The sequence below is a fragment of the Camelus dromedarius genome, chromosome 16 (assembly GCF_036321535.1).
Source record: "Camelus dromedarius isolate mCamDro1 chromosome 16, mCamDro1.pat, whole genome shotgun sequence".
Lineage (NCBI taxonomy): Eukaryota > Metazoa > Chordata > Mammalia > Artiodactyla > Camelidae > Camelus > Camelus dromedarius.
This window is the reverse complement of record NC_087451.1, coordinates 39,174,693-39,196,570: the sequence shown is the minus strand read 5'-3', so window position 1 is coordinate 39,196,570 and position 21,878 is coordinate 39,174,693. Positions and strand designations below refer to the sequence as shown.

Sequence of the window (21,878 nt, the reverse complement as noted above, 5' to 3'; positions counted from 1 at the left end):
CACCATCAGAATAATGAGAGTTACAGGTAGTTAAATTCATAATTTGGCTCATAAATTATGAGATCGAGCCAAGCCACATCCAGATGTAATCAAAAATAATACAGAACACACAGAAATCCTAAAAACAATTAAAATAATCAGATGTACTTCTGGGAGAGAAGTTTTTGAAAACTTTTTCAGTTGTGCTTCAGATCTTTGCATTATGTTTGGCAGAAGCCATTTTTGAATTTGAATACATATGTCTGTGCTGACCTAGGGTGGAACTGTGGATGTTTACTGTTTCCTATCTTTACCAGCATCTCTCTTTCTTTGGAAAACCATTCCGACCCCGCTCCAATCCTGTATTTTTGATGGAGCCATCAGTCATAATACCTTGCCTGCCCTGGCCACAGGAGTGGGAATAATATGTCCAAGATAGGCCACTCAAATTCCTTCCTCAAGGACTTTTGATTTGAAGCAGGAGTAGGGGCCTTGCCTTTGGGTCAGAGACCTTGGAAAGATACGAATACAAACCGCTGGTGCCATCTTCCCTGCCACTTGGAAAAAGCCTGTCTGTATTAGGAGAGAATGAGGTTAACACATAAATATATGCAGATCCAAAAGGTGAGACAGAAAGAGGAAAACGGAAAGAGTTTTGATACCTGGGGGTCCAGTTACGCCTGATGATAGCTTGGACTTCCCAATTATATGAGCTAATTGAACTCCCTTTTTACTCAAGCTAGTTTAAGCTGATTTGGTCACTTGCAATAGAAAAGGTCCTAATTAAAACAGATCAATCTCATACTATATACAAAATTATACACCAGAAGTATTAAAACAGAGTTATAGAAGTATTATGTAAAATTACTGTAAAATACAGGTATATTCTTGGGAGAGGGATGGTCTTCCTTAGTAAGACATAAAATCCAGAGAAATCCTAAAGAAAAAGATTGATAAATTTAACTGCATAAAAAATATTAAAAATTATGTATAAAATAAGAGTTAAAAAACAAGCGATTACTATATACGTATATATGTGAAATCAAAGATTAATACCTACAATAAATAAAGCATTCCTAAAACTCATTAGGGAAAAATATCAAAACTCAACAGGAAAAAACGAGCAAAAGTACGAACAAGCAATTCACAGAAAGTTTAACAAAAACATGAAAAGAAACTAAGCCACATTAGTAAGCAAGAATATGCAGATTTTTAAATGAAGTACTTTTCACCATCAGCAAAAATGTAAGAGACAGGTGATGTCAAATACAGGTAAAAATATGAAGAAATACATATGTATATAAATTATTGGCATAAATCCCTTTTAATGTACAATTAAACAGTGGTCATCACTATTTTAAAAATGTACCTACCATATGATCCAGCAATTCCACTTACTGTTTCTATACTGCCAGAAATACTTGCGTAAGTACACAAAGATGTATGCTGAGAAAGTTAAAAAGCACCACTAGTTGTAATAATGGAATAGCCTAAATGTCCATTAATAAACAGTATATGAATTATGGTTCATTCATACTGTGGAGTACCATGCAGCAGTTAAAAAAAGAATAAATTCAGTTGATAACATGAAAAGATCCCCTACATGTATGACTGAGTGAAAAAAGCAAGATGCAGAACAATACATGCAAAATGATCCCGTTTATATATATATTAAAAAAAAAACTTTTTGTGAACACACAGTAATGTAACTGCACGGAGAAAGATATAAAATGTTACACACCAAATGACGGTGGTTACCTCTGGGGAGGGGGTGTGGAAAAGACATGTTTTTTCATATGTGCTTGTATTTTTTTTTTTAAACAAAAACAATGAACGCCAGTTCTACTTGTGTTAAAAAAAAAAAAAGAAAAAAGAAAAAAGAAAATCTAAATCTTCCCACCCCCATCAAACTTTTATTTTAAAAATTAAAAATTAAAAAAAAATTAAAAAGTCTGTTTCAATGTATGAAGTGTATTCTTACCTATCTCTTCTTGAATAGAGACAGGTGTATGAGACTCTCTTTCTCCATTTTCAGGATCATCAGCTGCCTTAGCAGATTCACTCTGGGAAGAATTTAGTTCACTGCTGCTGTTACTGTTTTCCAGATTAGGCTGGATGGAGGTAGTGGTAGCACTAGTGTTACTGCTGTCACATGTCTTGTTAGGTTCTTCTAGAAAAATAGAATATCTGATTTTTAAATTGGAAATTACATCAAAATTACTAATTGTCAGAAAAGACATTTACTTGTTCTAGGATTGCATTACAAAGCTAGATGTTAAAAGGAAAAGCTGCTCATGTATGAATAATGCAATGTATGAAAAGAAATTTGCAAGCAACACCCTACGAATTGCTTTTTTACATCTCTCAACATGAACTCAGAGTCTTATCACCTTAGTCTGTAGGACAAAGCAGACAATCTTCCAAAATAATAGTGATATAACTATCTCACAAAACTTATGATGTATCAGATACTGCAGAAGTGATTTTGTTGAAATAATTTCTCAAAATTTGACATTTATATTCTCAATTTTTAGAAAGTATTCAAATATTAGAAACAGAATTAAACAGGATTATTTATCTCTAAGGTTTTCTGCCTGAATTCTATACCCCTAAATTTTACTAGAAGGTAATGCCTAAGTGGCTGTTAATTTCAAGAACAATATAACAGTATCACTAAGAGTATACAGTTCCTAGAAGTATATCAAAATGAACACTGCCGTGAAAAGGCCAAGGTCTTTCCACTGTAGTTCAGAAATCTAGATTGACACAACATTGTAAACTGACTATAACTCAATTAAAAAAAAAAAAAAAGAAAGAACTCTAGAGCCTCTCTGTGCATTTCATTTTGCCACTCTTAACGTACCTTTTAAATCAATCACCTAAATTAAAAAGTGGTTGATATCACAAAGGCTATCTGTTATGTATCATGAGCTCCTAAAATTTTTTTGTGGAAAAAACCCAGCAACCTGATAGAAAAATGGAAAAGACGTGAACAGTGACAAAAGACATGAAAATGGCCTTCAAACATGGAAATATACTCACTTAATTCAAACTAACAGAAATGAGAAGTAAAATCATTTGGAGAAACGACCTCCAGCTACCAGACTGGCAAAAAACCTCTCTCACAGTACACTCAGGTAGAGAAGCAGCGGGTTAGGTACCCCCACACACTGCTGAGGGAGTGCAACATCGTGCAAAGTGGATAGAAGGGAACTGACAGTAACTAGAAAAATTACAGATGCATTTGGTCTTAACCTAGCAATCCCATGTCCAGAAATCTATCCCAAGACATACTGGCAAAAATACACAATTACTTTTTTACAGAGCTACTCACTGCAGCATTATTTAGAAAGGCAAAAGGCCAGAAGCGAAATGCCCATCAGTAGGGCACTGGCTGAATAAAAAAATGGCACATACGATGAGATATCATGCACCCAAACAAGGACTGAGGAAATCATTGTATCTACATATGAAATGATCTTAAGAGTAAATGTAAAAAGAAAGGTACAGGATACTACTTACAGCATGCTAACTGTGAAAGAAGGGAAGAGAAATATGAACTTATGGACATATGGTGCTTTTATTTATCAAAAAACATTGGAAGAATAACCAAAAATAAAATTTAAAAAATGGCTACCTATAAGGAAAGGGAAAGAAATGGTTGCCTAGAGAGGGAAGGGACAAAGCTAAAGATTATCTGAATATATAGATACAGTTTGTCTTTGGAATCATGTAAATGTTTCCCATTTTTTAAAAATATTAAAGTTAGAAATGCAATCATTAAAAACTGAAAACAAACTGAAACAAAACAAGCTAACTATGTATCAAGTTGTCAGCATTAACCACACAGAGAAAAAGATTATTTCAAGTGAATCTGGAGCATAGTATTCTGACTGTACGTTCTTACTGGAAATACGGTATAAAGACAAATTAAGAGCTGCAAAAAAAAATTCTAAATGTCATTTAGTAGTCTTACTGTGAGTAATATTAGTATTATGAAATTACTATGATATTTAAACCATTTCCCCTCATTACTATTATTATTGCAAATCAGGATATTGATAATTATATTAATACTACAGTATTACTATTAATGGACATCCGTATCGGGATAAAGCAAATACACAATTAAGCTACTGCTGTTAGGAACTAAGGCTTTTGGTATAAGGGAAAAGATATACAAGTGTAAAAACACAAACTAAGTATGCAATCTTTGCTCTGAATTTGAAATGCCAACATGAATTGGTCTTTTTCTGTTCTAAAATACGTATTTCCTAACACTAGCACCAAAAAATCTGAGAGGCAGTGAGAGCCCAAGAGCAGTAAACACTCATGGGCCCAGATTGTAGTCTCTAAATATTATTCGCCACTAGAAGGGACCAGGGCTTCTTAAAGGTCTGGGGTAGGAAGTGTGTAAGCTAAGCCTCAGACATCTTACTCTGCCAAAAAGCAAAGAAGCGTAAGGAGGACTACTGGGGTCATGCACAGCGAAAGGACTCAAAAGCCAACAGGAGGGGGCTCCCAATGATCAATACAAGCAAAATGAATGGTAACAACAACTGACTGAAACACACTGAATATATAAAGACCCACGAGTTCAGACAGACATGTAAAATGAGAAAGTTGTGCCCTTTCCCCAAAAGTCCATAACTCATGAATCATCATTGAAGATAACTGGACACCAACTCCTAACTCTGAAAATCAGACTTTAAGAAAAATAATTAAGCATTTATTCCTACTCTAATTATATTTCAAGGTATTCAAATAGCTTTAATGAGGGAAAATTCCTTACAGAAGAATTTCAGTTAAAAAATACTGAAAAAATGATAGAATTAGAAATCACATAACTTTCAAATAGATAACTGATTTTGAAATTCACTGACCAATCTCAGCATTTGTAAAGGTAAAACATATAGACATCATGAGCCTTTTGATGCAATATGATGGGAAATACCTAGAACATAGTTTATGAAATATTCTTGCCAAAAATACTTGAAAATGAATTTAATCAAGCCTTTAGAACAAATTAAACAACACTAGGAAGAGGAAGGATAAATCCTGGATGTGGGATATTCCATGGAGGATATCCTAGGATCCTTCAACAAATCAACAGCTTCGGGGGCTGCGGGGGAGAAGAGAGTCATGGAAGAGAAGAGTGCTCTAGATTAAGAGACTCAGTAAATATAAAAGCAAATGTCATGTCATATGGGGATCTATTTGGAGTTACTTAAAACAGAGCAAATGTTTAACAAAATCTTTAAATGAGGAAATTTAAATTGACTGGACAGTAGATGACATTAAGGAATTGTTGTCCATTTTACTAAAATAATAATGGCACTTAAATTATGTAAGAAAATGTCCATATTCTTCAGAGATGTATGTAGTACTGATTATAACATGATGTCTGGGATTTGCTTTAAAATACTGCAGTAGGAAACAACCCAAGTTCACATCAACAGGAAAGGGGATAAATAAACTGTGGTATAGTTCCACAGAGGAATATTATAATGCAGTTAATATGAAAGAACTCCAGCAACATACATTAGTAACATAAAGTGAAAAAATTAAGACCCCCCCCAAAGTCACACTTAACACGATATACTTAACACAACACACTTGCTATAAAGTTTAAAACAACCAAAACAGTTTTTAGCAAACCATGTAGATCAACTCAATGAAGCAAGAGTATGTGAGTTACACAGCACTTTGACCTCCAGTATCAACAGTCTTAATTCTGCTGGATTTCCCTTATAAAAAGGAAACAAAATATTAGCACAGGATTCAGAGTGACAATCACTGCAGGCAGGAGAGAAGGATGCAGGGGATGGGACTAAGGAGGTGGTCTAACGCAGGTTAGTTTCAAAGCAGGACTTAACTTTTTGCTTTGGGCGATAGGTTCCTAGATGTTTATTTCACTAACAAAGATAATTTCAAACATGAATGAATAAATTAAGGGGGACTATGAAATGACCAGTGATGAATGCAATTAACTAAGTACTATGATTTATCTAATAGTACAAAGCTATATGGTCAAAGGGGGACATTTAAAAAAATTTGGAGCCTCCTTCCCAAAAAAAGGAGTTTAAAAAAAAAAACATAGGTGAAGCTACTAGGATAAAATATCAATGATTTTAAAATCTAAGTGTTAGATCTACGGAGGAGGGGTCATCATACTATTTTCAATTTTTGTGCATGTTTGAAAATAAGAACTTCTGTGCATGCTCATAATAAGAAAATTTTATATGAAAGACAGAAATGGCAAATTTAAAATCTGACAGCTGCAAGCCAGTAATATAATCAGCTAACCCATGTTGGAAAACGCATATATTTGGAAGAAAAGAAGTCTCACACAAATAGCACCAAATTCCTCACTAATCATTCCTTTCACAGCTGTGGCTCTGGTTCTGTAAAGCGCAGTATTCCTAATCTATAATTGTCTAAAAACCATCTTCTCAAGTAATGAAACAGCATAGAAAGACGTCCCCTCATTTATGAGCTCAGAATTCAGAGTGCGTTTTCTCACAGAACTGTAAGAAAAAGTGATTCGATTCCAGACCAGCCCACAAAAAACCTTTTTTTTTTTTTAGCATATAATATACCCCAAGCATGGTTTTAACTAAGAAAATAATTCTGGGATAGGAATTTAAGAGATTCGGACTATAGATATCTTAAAATACTTCAGAGAAAGTGCTCTCTGATATTAGGAAGATAATGGTACTTCATAAAAGAGCAGGCAGGCAGTCCCTCACCAAGGTGTTCTAATCTAAAAAATCCTGTTAATCCACTGAAAGCAAACTGAGTTCAGAATCTATCCATTTAAATTTTCAAGGCGTTAATGAGCTGGGGACTATTATAACCCATAATACATAGTTCTGTTAACTTGTCTTAAGTGGAAAACAGTGTATTTCTTCATTTCAGTTTAAAATGCTGACTTTGTTCTAGAACTCTTTACTTCATTAAGCTATAGGATTAAAGAAATCTCAAGCATTTGCTTCAAAACACCATAAAGAAGATATCACCTGCCACAAGTCCTCATAGTCCAAAAATTCTAGACCAGACGCTAAAACCAAACATATTAAAAAGAATAAGAAATAAAAGAGCAATATTTAGCTACAGAACCTCCAAAAGCCATTTTCAATCAATTCAATGAGGAAAAAGTATGTGGGCAATGCATCAGTTCAGCACCTAGTATTCAAAAGCCTCTTATATCCACTGAGTTTCCCTTGTAATAAAACTCAAACCTAAAGCAAAGTACTATCTTTTAAGATATCATTTATCCCAAAAAGTTAAGAAATACGTTAAATCAACATGTCTTACAGTTCAACATTATAGATGTTAGAGTCGCAATACATCCATGGAAACATTATAAAGCAATTAAAAATAGTTATGGAAATAAAGCCAGTTTTATCTACTGCTGATACTTTCTTAATCCCAGGTATTAAATCTAAAGGCATAACTTAAATAAAACAAATGCTGTCTGTATTATATGTCTGAATACAAATTCTCAATATGAATTTGAATTTGAACTTAAAATACTGGAAAGACACATCCCCTTCTTTCCCCTTATAAACTGAAAACTCAACATTCTAGAACAAAAAGCTTCAAATCTAAAATCCAGAACAAAAGTGTAATTCTGAAATTGAGCTTTTTGTTAACTACAAAGAAGTTATATTGAGTAATAAACAGCACACTTGCTATAAGAAGTCATTTTTGGCAGCACAATTATTTTCATGAACTGAAATGAAGTGTCTGGAGTGTAGACACAGGGGGAAACGTGAGAAACAGGTATTCAGAGATTAACTATATAAAGTGATGTTTACCAACATTTCCCAAAATATGGTCTAACTTTTCAGTTTAATCTTCAGTCTCAGGCACATAAAATCTTTCTGATCACTGATCATACCCAATTTGAAATCATGAAATCTGCCCATTTTTCTGATGTTCTCACTCCCACAGATTTTTAAACTATAGATTTCTAATTTTTTCTCTGCATAATGCTGCCTATCATAAGAAAATGATAGCGCTCTCTGGTAAGACTTTAAAAATATAGTTTGAAATTCAAAAACTATATTTTATATAAAGATATTCTAAAGTAGAGGTATTTCTAAAGAGATTTTAAATTCTCAAGTTATTTTTACAGATTTTTCTATTCCAGAAAAGATACACAATACAAATACTAATCAAAATAGAGCTGTTACAGTTTAGGAATATTATTACAGATAAAGGACATTACACAATGATAAAGTCAGTTCAAACAATATAAAAATTATGTGTATCTAACAACACAGCTTCAAACTACATAATGCAAAAACTAAAAATATTCAAAAGAGAAAAAGGCAATCTCACAGTAAATAGTTAGAAATAACATAAAAGTATCTTGTAGGGAGGGAAGAAAAATAACAAGGATTTGAAAAACACAATTAAAAACCTTGACCTAATTGTCCCATACCGCACCCAAAAACTGAAAATATATATCCTCTTCAAGTGTATGTGAGATAGTTAATCAGTGTAAACCAAATGTTGGACCACAAAACAAGCCTCAACAAATCTTAAGGGACATAAACCATATATAGATTGTTCTCTGACTACACTGGGTTGAACTAGAAATCAGTAACAAAAAGATAACTCAAAAATCTCCAAATGTTTGGGTATTAAGCAATACATTGCTAAATAAGTGATGGGTATTTTTAAAAAACACATCATAAAGGAAATTGGGAAATATTCTAAGCTGAATGACAAAGACAAAATTATATATGAAAATTTATGGGATGCAGCTACAGCAGTACCTAGAGGGAAACTTATAACCTTGACAACAGACATAGAAAAAATAAAAACTAAAAATCATTAAAGCATCCATCTTAAGAAGCTAGGAGAAAAAATAATAAAGAGGGTATGAGAAATTACTGGAGGTAGTGGATACATTTATGCCATAGATTGTGGCAATGGATCCACAGTGTGTATTTCTCTCCAAACTCATCAAGTTGTATACATTAAATATGTACAGCTTTTTGTATGTCAATTATACCTTAATAGAGTGGTTTAGGGGGAAAAAAGTGAAGAAGAAAAATTCACAAAAATGAAAAGGAAAGGAATGTAATAAAGATTTTTTTACAACTAGAAAAAGCATACTAATAGAGAGGATCAACAAAGCCAAAAGTTATTTTTCTTTCAAGACTAATAAAATTTGTTAGGTCTTGTGAAATGATTAAAAAAGAAAACAGAGAACCAATTTCTGGATAAAAAAGATAACATCACTACAGATCCTGTAGACATTAAAAGGACAGGATGTTACAATGCCAATGAAATTTAAAATTTAGATGAAGTGGGTAGATTCCTAGAAAAATGAAAACTTACTAAAATTGACACAAGAAAACAACAGAAAATATGAATAACCCACAATCTACCAAAGAAATGATATCTACAGTTAATAACTGTCCCACAACAAAAACTCCAGGACCAGATGACTTTAGCAAACATTTAAAGAATAAATGCCAACCCACAGAAACTCTTACAGATAAAAGGAAAAGTGGGAGTTTGTACCAGCTCATTTTATGAGGCCAGCACAGTCTAGGCACCAAGTCCTGACACAGACACTATCAGGGAAGGAACCTATAAGCCAATCTCATTCATGAAAGCTGATGCAAAAATCCTAAACAAAATATTAGAAAATCGAATACAACAATACTTAAGAACAAAAATATATTACAACCAAGTTGTGTTTATTCCAGGAACATGAGATTGGGTTAAAAGTTTTAAAAAAATCAACATAGAAACTTCTGCTTTCAGTCAAGATGGAGTAGAGGGACTGGACAGACCCTGACCAGTGACACAACCATAAATAAAAAAAGAGACCACTTAATAGGAATAAGTGACAGGCACTTCAGAAAAGAAGATATCCAAATGACAGATACATTCATATACATACACACACACACACACAGACACACAAAATACGACATACACACACATACACAAAAAGGTGCTCAACATCCTTAGTCACCAGGGAACTGCAAGTTCAAATCACAATAAGATATCACTAAGTTCCTATCAGAATGACCAAAATAAAGAGGACAAAAAAAATAAAGGCAAAGAATTACATAGTATTCTTAAAATACATAGAGAAATTCTTTAAGGATTCCCATCAAAGTATTAACTATAATTCCTGATTTTTGATGAGATCAGCAGTGTTTATCTTCTTGTTTTGCTCATCTAAATTTTCTAATTTGTTTTTCAAAAAATACATATAATACCCTGTAATAAATTTTTTTCATTTTTAAAAATGGCAAAAGGAAAGACATGACATTCTTGGTGTGATGTAACTTATTTAGAATATAATTTTAATTTTAAAAAGCTTAAAATATTTATTACTGGTTAACTTACATTTCCATGTCAAAATATATCTTACAAAAAATGTTTTATGACAATGGTTTACTATCGTAACATTATGGTTTAAAACGTTGTTTAAAAAAACTTACATGACCACATACATGCAAACATAAAATTAATCTGTTAGTAAATATAGAACTGGAATGGTCAGATCATTCAACGTTGAGCCATTAGTATGTAAGTACTTAAAACCAAAATATCTGCCACTATGTTTTGATGATTAAAATATAAAAATGAGTCTATTAGACAAAAACAGATAAATGAATTTTTTAAAGCATGAATATTATGATGAGATTCAAGCACTAAATGCAAGAACATTTGTCAAACTCCAAATGTTAGGTGACAATTTAGCAATAAGGGATGGCACTTATGTAAGCAAGCAGCATGAATGAAAAACATACTTTAAAGTTTTAGGTGACATTCAGCTTTTACTCAAAAGGGAAGGATTTCCCCCCCATTACAGAGGCATTGATACACTGCCCTCTGTACCTGGCACATCCTGGGGGAGCTCAGATGCCACCTTCTTCTCTGCCATGTTGCTGCTATCATGGGTTTCTGAGAGACACCCCACAGGACTCCTCCCTTCAGAGGGACTAGTCTCTTCTGAAGAAGCATTTGTTGTGTTGTCGCCAAGATTTGCTGACACAGAGTTACCTTTATCCCCAACTTCTGTTGGCTCTACAGTAAAATGCACAACAAAACTTTAAAGATATCCTTTAAAACTGCTTTAGGACAAGTGGCCACATTTAGTCAACTACGAAAAATGAATGATCATCAAAAAACCTTTTACTTGATGGCCATTTTGAAGCAATTAGATTCTGGGATAGTTCTGCAATACATAATCTAAAGGGCATTTAAGAATATTTAATATATCAAGAATGTTTAAAAAGTTAATTTTAAAATGAACATATTTTATCACATACCAATAAAAATAGTATTTTTTTCACCAACAAATCTCACAGGGAAATGGCACCTTGTTAGGAAGGATAAACAGAGATAGGGGTATAACATTATAGCAAATCCACCAAAATACAAAACTCATTATGATGACTAAGCATGCTATAAGGAGGAAATGTAAAATTAAATAGCTGTTTATAATAAAAAAGATTCATTTTCATTTTGCAAGCAAAACTGGAGATTTCATAACACTGATGAAATATTTCTTTTTAACCAAGTAATGCTTTTACCCTCAGATTTTCCTTGCTCAGGATCGTCATCTGCTGTTTTGTCATCATTGTCTTTTTCAAGGGACTGGTCTTCAAACTCCTCTCTGCTTTTCTCAGTGTCTTTGGAGTTAATTTCAGTCTCATTCTTGTCCTTTTCTATTTCTTCTGGGCTTCTAACAATATCAATGTCTCCCTTTTTTGCTCTTATGGATTCCAAAATTTCTTCTACAATAAAATAAAACATTTTGTTTCCATATATACCAAATATAAAAGTATTACAAATGCCACTTAAGAGTTTTAATAGAAGTTATTAAAGTTAAATTTGTTAAAAGCATTAGAACTATGAAATAAGGGTCAAGATTATCAATAAAATTCCGATGTTTAGAAAACTCAATTTGTTTACCTTCACTTCTAAAAAATACATGCTAATTACAGGCTCTAATTTCTTTTAAAAGAAAAAGGAAAGAAAGAAAAATTAGTCTACCTCTTAAAGCTGAGATTGATGAGATTACTGTTATATCCTCTGCCATACGAGAAAAACTGTAAGTTGACACAGACCCACAGACTGGGCAGTGTGGGACAGTGACAGAAACCTAGAGACGCATGACCTAGTGCAGATCTGACTTGAATTAGCTATGTGAGCCTGCAAGCTACTTGACCCTAAGGCCTCCACTGTAAAAAGAGAAAACAGAGGCGCATTTGGAAACATTTCTCTCTGCAGTCCCGTAAGTTTCTGCTCACTCAATCCCTAAGGGCTCTCATCTTCTTTCAACTTGGGCAGAGTAATATATACTACAGTCTGGTGCAGACCACAGGGACTCCTGGATATTAATGATATTCTTTGGGTTATGTCCATTACTATCATTTTTTATTTTGTTGCTCAAACTGTTCCAGCTTTGGCCATTGAGAGCTTTTCCAGGTTAGACCTGTATCCTTTAAACATCATTCATTCATTGATTCAGTATTTTCTTACTTACCAGCACTACGAGATGCTCCAGACTCACCTTGTATTTTCCCTGCCCCAGCCCTACAATCCACCACCTCTCAAGGAGCCTTGATTCTTTTTTTTTTTAAATCATGATATGATACCTATCAGAGAATGATGTTTAGAAGTTATGATCTGGGCACTATGTGTACTTGTTACAACAGGGGTGTCACTGCTTCTACACTCTCTCCATCAACAGAACTAGGAAATGTACGCATGGATGCTAACCCATGTATATACACATCAATATTATTTCTGCATCTCTCTGTCGGGGGAGGGTGGTACCTGTGTGGTTCATTCAAGCATTCCTCTGTTGATTCTCTAACTTGTCTGTCTGACAGAAGTTCTGCTTTCATTATCTACAATATATCTATTTATTTAGTCACTCCTATTATACACAGTAAATTAGTTTCAGAATTGCTAAGCTGTAGTATGAAAAATAAATTTACCAACTAGAGCACAGTGTTTGTGAACAAGAAGAAACATGTTTAATGCCAATGACATGCACTCATTAGACATCTTTTGGGGTTTTAAAATTTCCTTTGTTTAAATGTTCTCTACTTTCATTTTCATCAATATTTCTTAAATTGCAGGTTTCTAGAATGTTTGCTAGGATTAGAAGAACCTTGTAAAGTCATCACTGAAAAATACTGATCTTTCTGGTAAAGTGATTACACTTGAGGTGGTTGGAGTTGATTCCTCACTCTCTCTCACCATCTCTATTCCTAATCCCTTTAAGAGTTCGAAGCCAATGATTATATGATCATCTAAGTCAGCTATAGGGCAACAATTTCAAAGAGAGGAATTCCAGTTGTTGTATTTTCTGTCTTTCTCATCATCCATGTCATCCCAGGATCCTTTTTTACATCATTTCCTCTCACCTATCTGTACGCACTGCTTGCAGTTCCTGTGTGCCCTGGCTGCATTTACTCTTGCTAAGTACACTAAACCTATCAATGGAAGTATCTCATCTCAGTCACTCTTTTTAAAAGATATTTATACGTAGAAAAAGAAATTATAAGTACCAATTATCTGCTTTTCTTAGAGCCATGTTATTTCTTACTTTCAGACATAGCTCCACCCTGATCTTCAACTGCCAGCTTTTCCCAACCAAACTCTTACATCCCTCTCAATTTCCCTAGTGTCATTTACTGGAATTGAACAACATTCTTTTTTTAACCTAATTATTAGATGACCTAAGTTAGATGAAAAACACAGGTAGAATGACCAAAGGTCTCTGATTTTCTATAAAGGTTCCAGTTTCAAATATTCTCTCTTGTTAACCACTCTATCAAGCACACACGTATTTATCAGCCTATATGTGCTTGTTTTCAGTTCTAAAACTATGGTACTCAGAGCCATAGAAAAACAGACCAAAAAAGTCAGGGAGAGAAAAAACATACATATTAAAGATGAAAGAAGAAATAATCAATTTAGGTTATAACGGATCTACAATAAATATGCATAAACATGTATGTCCTATACGTTGCAGGAATATTTCAAAACTATACAGAAAGAAATAACCTATCAGATTTTAAAAACTATCTCCTCTTAGAAAAGTTTATTCCAAAAATAAACTTCCTTCAAAGAAGCAAAATAAAGCATTATAAAACAAAATCACCAAAAGGGTATATGACAAAATAAACACAATAAACTATTTATAGTTACAAATATATAATAAACTGTAGAATCCAGATGATGGGCTTATGGGTGTTTACTGTATAATTCTTTCAGCCGTCTGTAAGTCTGGAGATTTTTTTGTGAAATAGTAGGAAAAAACAGAAAAGAAAAATTCAACTATCAAAAACAGAATTAAACTCCCCTCAAGTGGACATATATGTATATAAAAGCCAGAGGGCTAAACATCTCAAAGGATTTATACTATTTGAGAAGTTAAAAATGTCAAGTCGTAAGGATGAGCTGTGATTCTGAAATCAATGTTATGATACCACAAATTATTCTTGGCTATTTCAGAAGCCCAGTGGCTTTTTTTTTTTTTTTTCAATCTCACAAAATTCCAAGTTAAACAATACCACTAGATATTATTTTGGGTATTTACCTGGGCTGGATGCTCCTAAACTGACTATCATAGCCAAGATTTTGGTTGCTAGAGAGAGCAAATAAAAGTAACGGTGGCAAACCAGTGTTTTAATGGGGGGAATCCCTCTATCTGAATGTTTAATTCATCGCCAATACATTCCTTAGAAAGTTGCTGAGAGGATTAAAGGCTTGTAAAACACCTAGGTGAACACCTGGCCCACAGAAGGTACTCAAAAATGTTAGTTTCCCCTTCTCTTCCCCATCAATTTTCAATTCTTGTGAATCCCTCCTCCTCTAGTACCACGTTGGTTGCACCTTACAAAAAAAGAGGGGGTAGGGGGAAGAAAAAAGAAAAAAAGGAAAAAAAGAAGAAAAATGTCACTCTTTGTTTAGATCTCACTGTTAAATCCAAGGTGCAGTTTACCTTATTTAAATTAATTCTAGTTTTATTAAGAGGGTAGCTGCACACAAACCGTGGCCTAACCCTGGCTCTAAGAACATATTGTGTCCTAACACTCAGAGCTCTCTCTGCTAGCTTCCATTATTATAAAACGCTTAACTAATTTTACAATTTTATACACAGACGAGCTCACTCTAGAAATTCTAATTCAACACACTTGATAAAAACAACTTCACATTGCTTTTGAGGGGACCACGTGGTTCTTTACTATTGCACTAAAAGCTGAGAATGCAAGAGAGCAAAAAGGGATTTGTCAGTTTTAACACCATGATTCATGAAAAGAAATTAAGAGGGGAAGTAACCTGACTGAAACTTATAAAACTTTCTATTATTTGATCTATAGTATGGAAGGGAGTGAGAAAGGGATCATATGACTGCAATTAACAACCTCCCCAAAGAATTCTGATGAGTAACACTTACCTGATGAAAAAAAACCCCCAGATCTAATAGAAAAGTACTTCCAATGATCAGATATGAATAAACATAGTCCTTGGTAACTAAGTCTGCTAGTTTCTGAAGACAAAGTATATTTGTGTGCACCAGTATTTGTAAATGACAGCATATCGTTCTCCAAAAATAATCATGAATTTGAGAGAAAATTGATGCAGTATGTATGAGAACAAGCTTGGATACAGCTGAACTAAATATACTTATTAAATGTAAACATTCCATTTTAAGCAAATAGAGAATGGGGAAATTTTTTAGCAAATGGAGAATGGGAAAAATAGGATTATATGCAGAGCAGAGAATATATGTAAAAGAGCAGGACCATGCAGTTAAAGAGTACTTTCAGAGTGCTACCTAGTCATTTTACCTATATTAAGTCTAAGGCACTATTAGAAAACCCATGTGATACTTACTAAACCTGCATAGCGTATGTCTGGCAGGATTTTTTAAAATGGCATTAATCTCTGTCTCTGGAAAAGAGACTTTTCCAGTTATAACCTTTTGTACATAGGCATTTATTATCTGTTAAAAGCAAAGAATTTTTAAAAAGCAAAATGTTGAGCAACAAAATAAGGTAGTAATTGAAATACAACCCAAAGTATAAAAAATATATCCATGAGTCCATCCTGATGTAAATGACTGAATAAATAAATGAAGAATAGACAAATCGCCTGTGCAGAAACATCCCAAATAATGTATGTAGATAACTGCTCCCTTGAGGTGGAGCATAACCCCTCCGCCCTAAGTGTGGGCCATGTGTAGTGACTTTCTCCCAAAGCACAGGATGGATGGGAAGAATAATTTTACAGTCGAGTAACCTGACAGACACTGCCTCAACCAGAGGATGAAGGTTAACATCAGCAATGATAAATCATGTTGATAGTAGGTACTCTTGATAAGATGATGAGACTGGCATTTCACCTCTGTGGTCTTTTCCCCCAAAATTCATAACCCCCGGCTAACTATGAGAAGAACATGAGACAAATCCACCTTGAGGGCATTCTACTCAATACCCGACCAGCACTCCTCAAAACTTGTCAAGGTCATCAAATAATAAGGAAAGTCTGAGAACTCGTGACATTCAGGAGGAACCTAAAGAGACACGAGGACTAAATATAATGTGGTGTCCCAGATGCAATCATGGGACAGGAAAAGGACATTAGACAAAAACTGAGGAAATCTGAATAAAGTATGAACTTATTACAATATATCAACCTTGATTCATTAGTTATGACAAATATACCACACTAATGTAAGATGTTGATAACAGGGTATATGAAACCCTCTGAACCATCTTAGCAACTTTTCTGTAAGTCTAGAATTACTCTAAAATTAAAAGCTTACTAGAAAAAAAGAAAACAAAGAGTACATTTTAAAAGAATACCAGGTCTCATAAATAAAAATAGGACTCCCCAAAAGAGTTAATAAAACACTTGAATTAAAGAAACAAATAAATTGGGAAATATCAGTAATGACCAAGGAAAGATACAAAACACTAAAACGCACAGGATCCCTCATTTATGTCAGGATGAACAAAGTTCTCTTGGGAATATGAAATACAGAGAATTAAAGCAAAATATTCATCATTTTTAATGTATCTTCAAATTCTGCAGTGTTTTCATACCAGGAGTTTACTTCAAATTTAACAAAAAGTAAAATGAGGAAATTTCCCTCTCACCATTAGCTGCCGCCAGAAATGATTTGTTACTGCCCCGAGCCTTATTGGTCAGGTCTTCAGTTATGTCCATGTGCCGGTGAATTTCTTCACGCATTTCTTCTAGAATTTTGCAGAGTTCTGCTTCCCAGTATTCTTTGTCTAGACAGTCAATTAATTCTGCAAGCTGGACCTTTGTGCTGTAGTACCAAATTTTCTTTTCATTTTCATTTTCTGTATCTTCTTCTCTGTTTAAAAAGAGCAAAAAGCACTTTCTACGTTAGATGTAACGGCACTGACAACCGAATTTATCCAGTGAAAGTTAAAATACGTTAACTCAAAGGTTGTGCACTAAAGCTCAATATATTTGCTCACAAGAGATGCCCTCAAGTCTCATTCAAACTCAAGGTATTCTTTATTTGAACAACCTCTAATTATTTTGAATTCCTAGCCCAAAGCAGCTTAGGATAAAAATAATGTGCTTATAGTCGTGGGAAGAGATGAATGAGTAGAGCAGCAAAGAAGGATATCTAAAAACATGACACACAGAAAAAGGACCTTAAAATTCAGGGCATGTGAGTACATGGTGCAGGACAGTATTGGTTACACTTCAATCAATTTTAAGATCATCACTGTAACAATATGATGAGCAAGATTTTTAACCAGAAATATTTAAACTATGCTCAGTATGTGGCAGGGCCACATTACAATACAGTTTAGAAACATTTCCATCAAAATGGTGTAAACGTTCTGCTAAATTCTGGTCCTTGAGTCATCTCAAACAAGTGACAATGTCTCATCTCTCATCTTGCCTTACAGACAATAAAGCTCAAACTGGAGAGAGGAGCGGCTTCCTTTCCTGCTTAAATCTCTCTGAAGACGCCACTCACTAGTAATGGAGGTGGAGACTGCAACAGGGTGGTCGCTTCTAACACAAGGCAAGTTAACGTCTAGGACCAGACTTAGAAACACTAGTGTCGGCAGTTCTCTCTCTCAAAAAGAATTCAGGAGTGTGTATGAGGTATCTGACAAGAAAGAGTCTAACTTTCCTGTCTACTCAAAGGCAAGCGCAAGGCGCTGAAAGAACAGAGCTTTAAGAAAGGTCTGGCTTTAAACAGGCAAGGTCACTGACAAGATACGTGAACGTGGACAAGACACAACCTCTCTGAGCCTCTGAGTCATTTTATTCACCTAACTGTGTGTCATGCTTTTAGATATCCCTCTTTGCCGCTGCACTCACTCCTCTCTTCCATGACGATGAGCACAGTATTTTCTCCTAAGCTGCTGTGGGCTAGGAAATCAAAATAACTAGAGGTTGTTCAAATAGAGTGCCTTGAGTTTACCGAACAGATAAAATGGGGTAATAGTACCTGTCTTCAGAGCCAATGCAAGCTATTATAAGGTAAGTAAAGGGATCATAATGAGGCATCTATCATAGTGCCTGGGCACGTCATTAGTGATCAATAAATAGAAAATATTACTATTACTAGAAGGGTAGTAAATCAATTAAAACTTCACAGAATTCCAGGAATGAGTCATTCAATAACTCTGAAGAAAGAAGGGATATATTAAATCATGGTAAATAAAAGGCTAGCAAAATCATCAAAAGTTTTAAAGTTGGAAAAAAAAGATTAATAAAGGGTCCCTGTTATCTAGCTCTGCTCTTTGAAGAAGGCATCATTGACATGAGATTAGTATACTCCTCTGTTAGAAGCTTTTTACAAAAATTTCTGAAAGTCATTTTTTTAAGCTGCTGGAGATTTCACCCTACAATGGGTATTTCTACTGACTTCTTATCATTGAGTGATGACAGTGGCCCTATTCCAACTTAAAATGTTAAAGATGTCAGACTCCTTTAATCAAAAAGAATAAAAAGCTTTCCAAGGGTAATACCATAACAAAAATCTAAGTGGCAATATCAAATCAGAAAGTACAAGGGGGAGGGTATAGCTCAGTGGCTCAGTGGTAGAGTACATGCTTAGCACACACAAGGTCCCGGGTTCAATCCCCAGCACCTCCATTAATCAATCAATCAATCAATCTAATTACCCCCTCAAAGCACACAGTGAGCTTTGACCAAGCATAAGAATTACAGGACAGCCTAATTCTTTATTTTCTAAGATATCAATCTTAAGGATTTCCCTTGTTACAAAGATACTGAATTATTTCTTTAACTGTTTGGTTTTCCCTCTTTATTCAGAAATATCTACAAATCTCAATGGAACAAGAAAAATATTCTACATAAAAACATTTTTTGGGGTAGAAACAATTTATAAGCATAAGATTTCAGCACGAAAATGAGACGTTACGGGAACAAATTTAATTAAACGGACAAGCAACTCACAGACTACAGAAAGGGTCTCTAACAACTGACTAACTTAGTCTGTACTGGCATCCACAGAATTTCCATCTTAACAGAGAACACAATTTTACATCTTGACAGAGAATTCACAACTTTATATGGTGACAGTCCATTCGAGACTGGAATTGGTCTTTCAGAAAGTCTTCCCTTTAAACGAGATTACACAAACCTAATGTTTTCACCAATCAGTCCTTGTTCTGCCTGCTAGATTTCTGTGAAATAAACCTAACACCTCCTCCACACACAGTTCTTCAAATCTTTCACAACATCTATAATTTTACTCTGTTTTTTCTTTTCAGTCCAAACATGCTCAGATACTTCAATCACTCCTCTTACAGCATGTTTTCCAGTCTTCACTGCCCTGGTATTTTTGCCCAGATGTACAGTTTGTCAGTGTCCCTCTGAAAATGTGATGTTATACAATTATTTTTTATTCTGTTCATCAAAGATAATACTCAACACTGACAATTTTTTTTCTTCTTGTAGCTGCAGAAGGATAAATTCATTAAAAGCATAAAGTAGCAAAACTGAGTGAATAGTAGCTGTTAATGCTTTCAAAGAAAAGTTCCTTTAATATTGATATACTTGGGCACATTCACACAGTTTATATAACCAAGATTATTGTCATAAAAACTGTAAAAGTGACAACAGCTTTCCTATACAAATAAACACTGATGTGTATGTGTACTCGGTTTTGGAGTTAGAATGTGGACTCTCCAGAAGCTCTGCCCCAACAATGCCTACAGTGTTCTTTCTGCACACCCCAACTGGCCGGCTTCTCGAAAGTCATGGAGCAGCTCAAGGAGCCCACTGGGTGGCAGGGGAGGATAGGTTGAAACGAAAATGTTTGCCAAAAATACAATTAAGAGCAAACTTATAGATTATATGCCTGCATTTTAAAGTTTGTTTAGCTTTTACCGAGGCAAGATAAGTAAGAGGTTAATGACTAACAGTAAGTTTTGAGTTTCGTTTCTAAACAAATTCACAGAAACTAAGAGGAAGGAACGCAAGGGTAGTGGGCTGAATAGTGTCCCACCAAAACGTATGTTCACCTGAAACCTTACAATGTAACCTTATTTGGAAACGGATTTTGCAGGTGTAATTAGCTTAGGATCTTGAGATGAAATCATTCTGGATTTAGGGCAAGCCCTAAATCAAATGGCTGCTGTCCTTATAAGAGGAGGAGAGGATTTAAAGAAACCCGTGAAGAAGGTGATGTAAAGACAGTAGCAGAGTTTAGAGTGATGTTCCTGTCCATAAGCCAAGAAACACCAAGAAGCTAGGAGGCAGGCATGGAACTGAGCCTCCAGAATCATGACAGAATAAATTCCTGTTGTCCATAAACTGAATAATTTAAAACAGTTTGTTATGGCAGCCCCAGGAAACTGATACAGATTTTGATACTGGGAAATGAAGTGCTCTAAAACAAATACCGAAAAACGTAGAAGTGGCTTTGGAATTGGGTACTGGGGAAAGGCTGGAAGAATTTTGAGGCACTCATCAGAAAATGCCAAGACAGACTACCCTGAGGAGACAGAGGTCGGCAGAGATTGGAACTAAGCTGCCAACAAGCCAAGGAACTCTTGGGGCACTGGAGGCTGGAAAAGGCAAGAAAAGAATTCTCTCCTAGAGCCTTTAGAGGGAGCATGACCCTACTGACATCTTGATTTTAGACTTCTAGCCTCCGGAACTGTGAGAAAATTAATTTCTCACTCTGTTACAGCAGCCACAGGAAACTAATGCAGCTTGAGAGTCAGAGATTAAAGACAAAAAACTCGGTCAGGCAGCCAGAGTTCAGTTAAAAGCACACACTATGGAACCAGGATGCCTGCGACTGAATCTTGATTCTGCCTCTTCCTAGTTGTGTGATACTGGATAACTTACTTAACCTCTCTATGCCTCAACTTTTCCATTTGAAAAATGGGATGACAGTACTTATATCAAAATGCTGTTGTGAGGAATAAGCAAGTTAAAGTATGAAAAGTGCTTAACGCACTGACAGCACCCAGTGGGTGCAATATACAGGGTTGCTGCTGTTTTCCTCATCTTATGAAGCTGGTGATATTTACATTAAAACAAGTAGTTACAAGTGGGCTGGGTGTTTTAAAAAAAAGTGTTTCAGGGTGCAACAGGGAGGGAAATTCAGGGGAAAAGCCCTAGGAAACAGCATAAATAGGTTAAGCTGGCTGAAAGGTTTCTGGGTATTCTAGTTTGCTTTTTTATTTTGTTGTGGGTTGTAGGAAGCAAAAAAAATTAAATATACAAAGTTAGGGACCTGTTAACCTTCTGCTAAGAGCAAACAGAAGTATGTAATTAAAAGGTTTTTCAACTTAGGGGAAACAAAATTGGGAAATGGAAAGTTATATACAGATCAGTTTGGAGACTATTAAACTAGTCTA

General features: G+C 34.7%; 1 protein-coding gene across 12 annotated transcripts in view; it reads right to left on the bottom strand.

Annotated features, from left to right (window-relative positions):
- BPTF (bromodomain PHD finger transcription factor) overlaps positions 1 to 21,878 on the bottom strand; it is a 128,428-nt gene that overhangs the window by 70,860 nt on the left and 35,690 nt on the right. For 8 of the 12 annotated variants that reach the window (XM_064495648.1, XM_064495645.1, XM_031468905.2 and 5 more), the window contains exons 3-6: positions 17,142 to 17,365; positions 11,553 to 11,756; positions 10,855 to 11,043; positions 1,961 to 2,149 (exon numbers count right to left, since the gene is read on the bottom strand). In XM_064495648.1, the coding sequence (XP_064351718.1) occupies positions 1,961 to 2,149; positions 10,855 to 11,043; positions 11,553 to 11,756; positions 17,142 to 17,365 (806 nt within the window). The remainder of the gene's footprint in view (positions 1 to 1,960; positions 2,150 to 10,854; positions 11,044 to 11,552; positions 11,757 to 17,141; positions 17,366 to 21,878) is intronic. The other 4 variants (XM_064495651.1, XM_064495654.1, XM_064495650.1 and 1 more) reach the window with 3 other exon arrangements.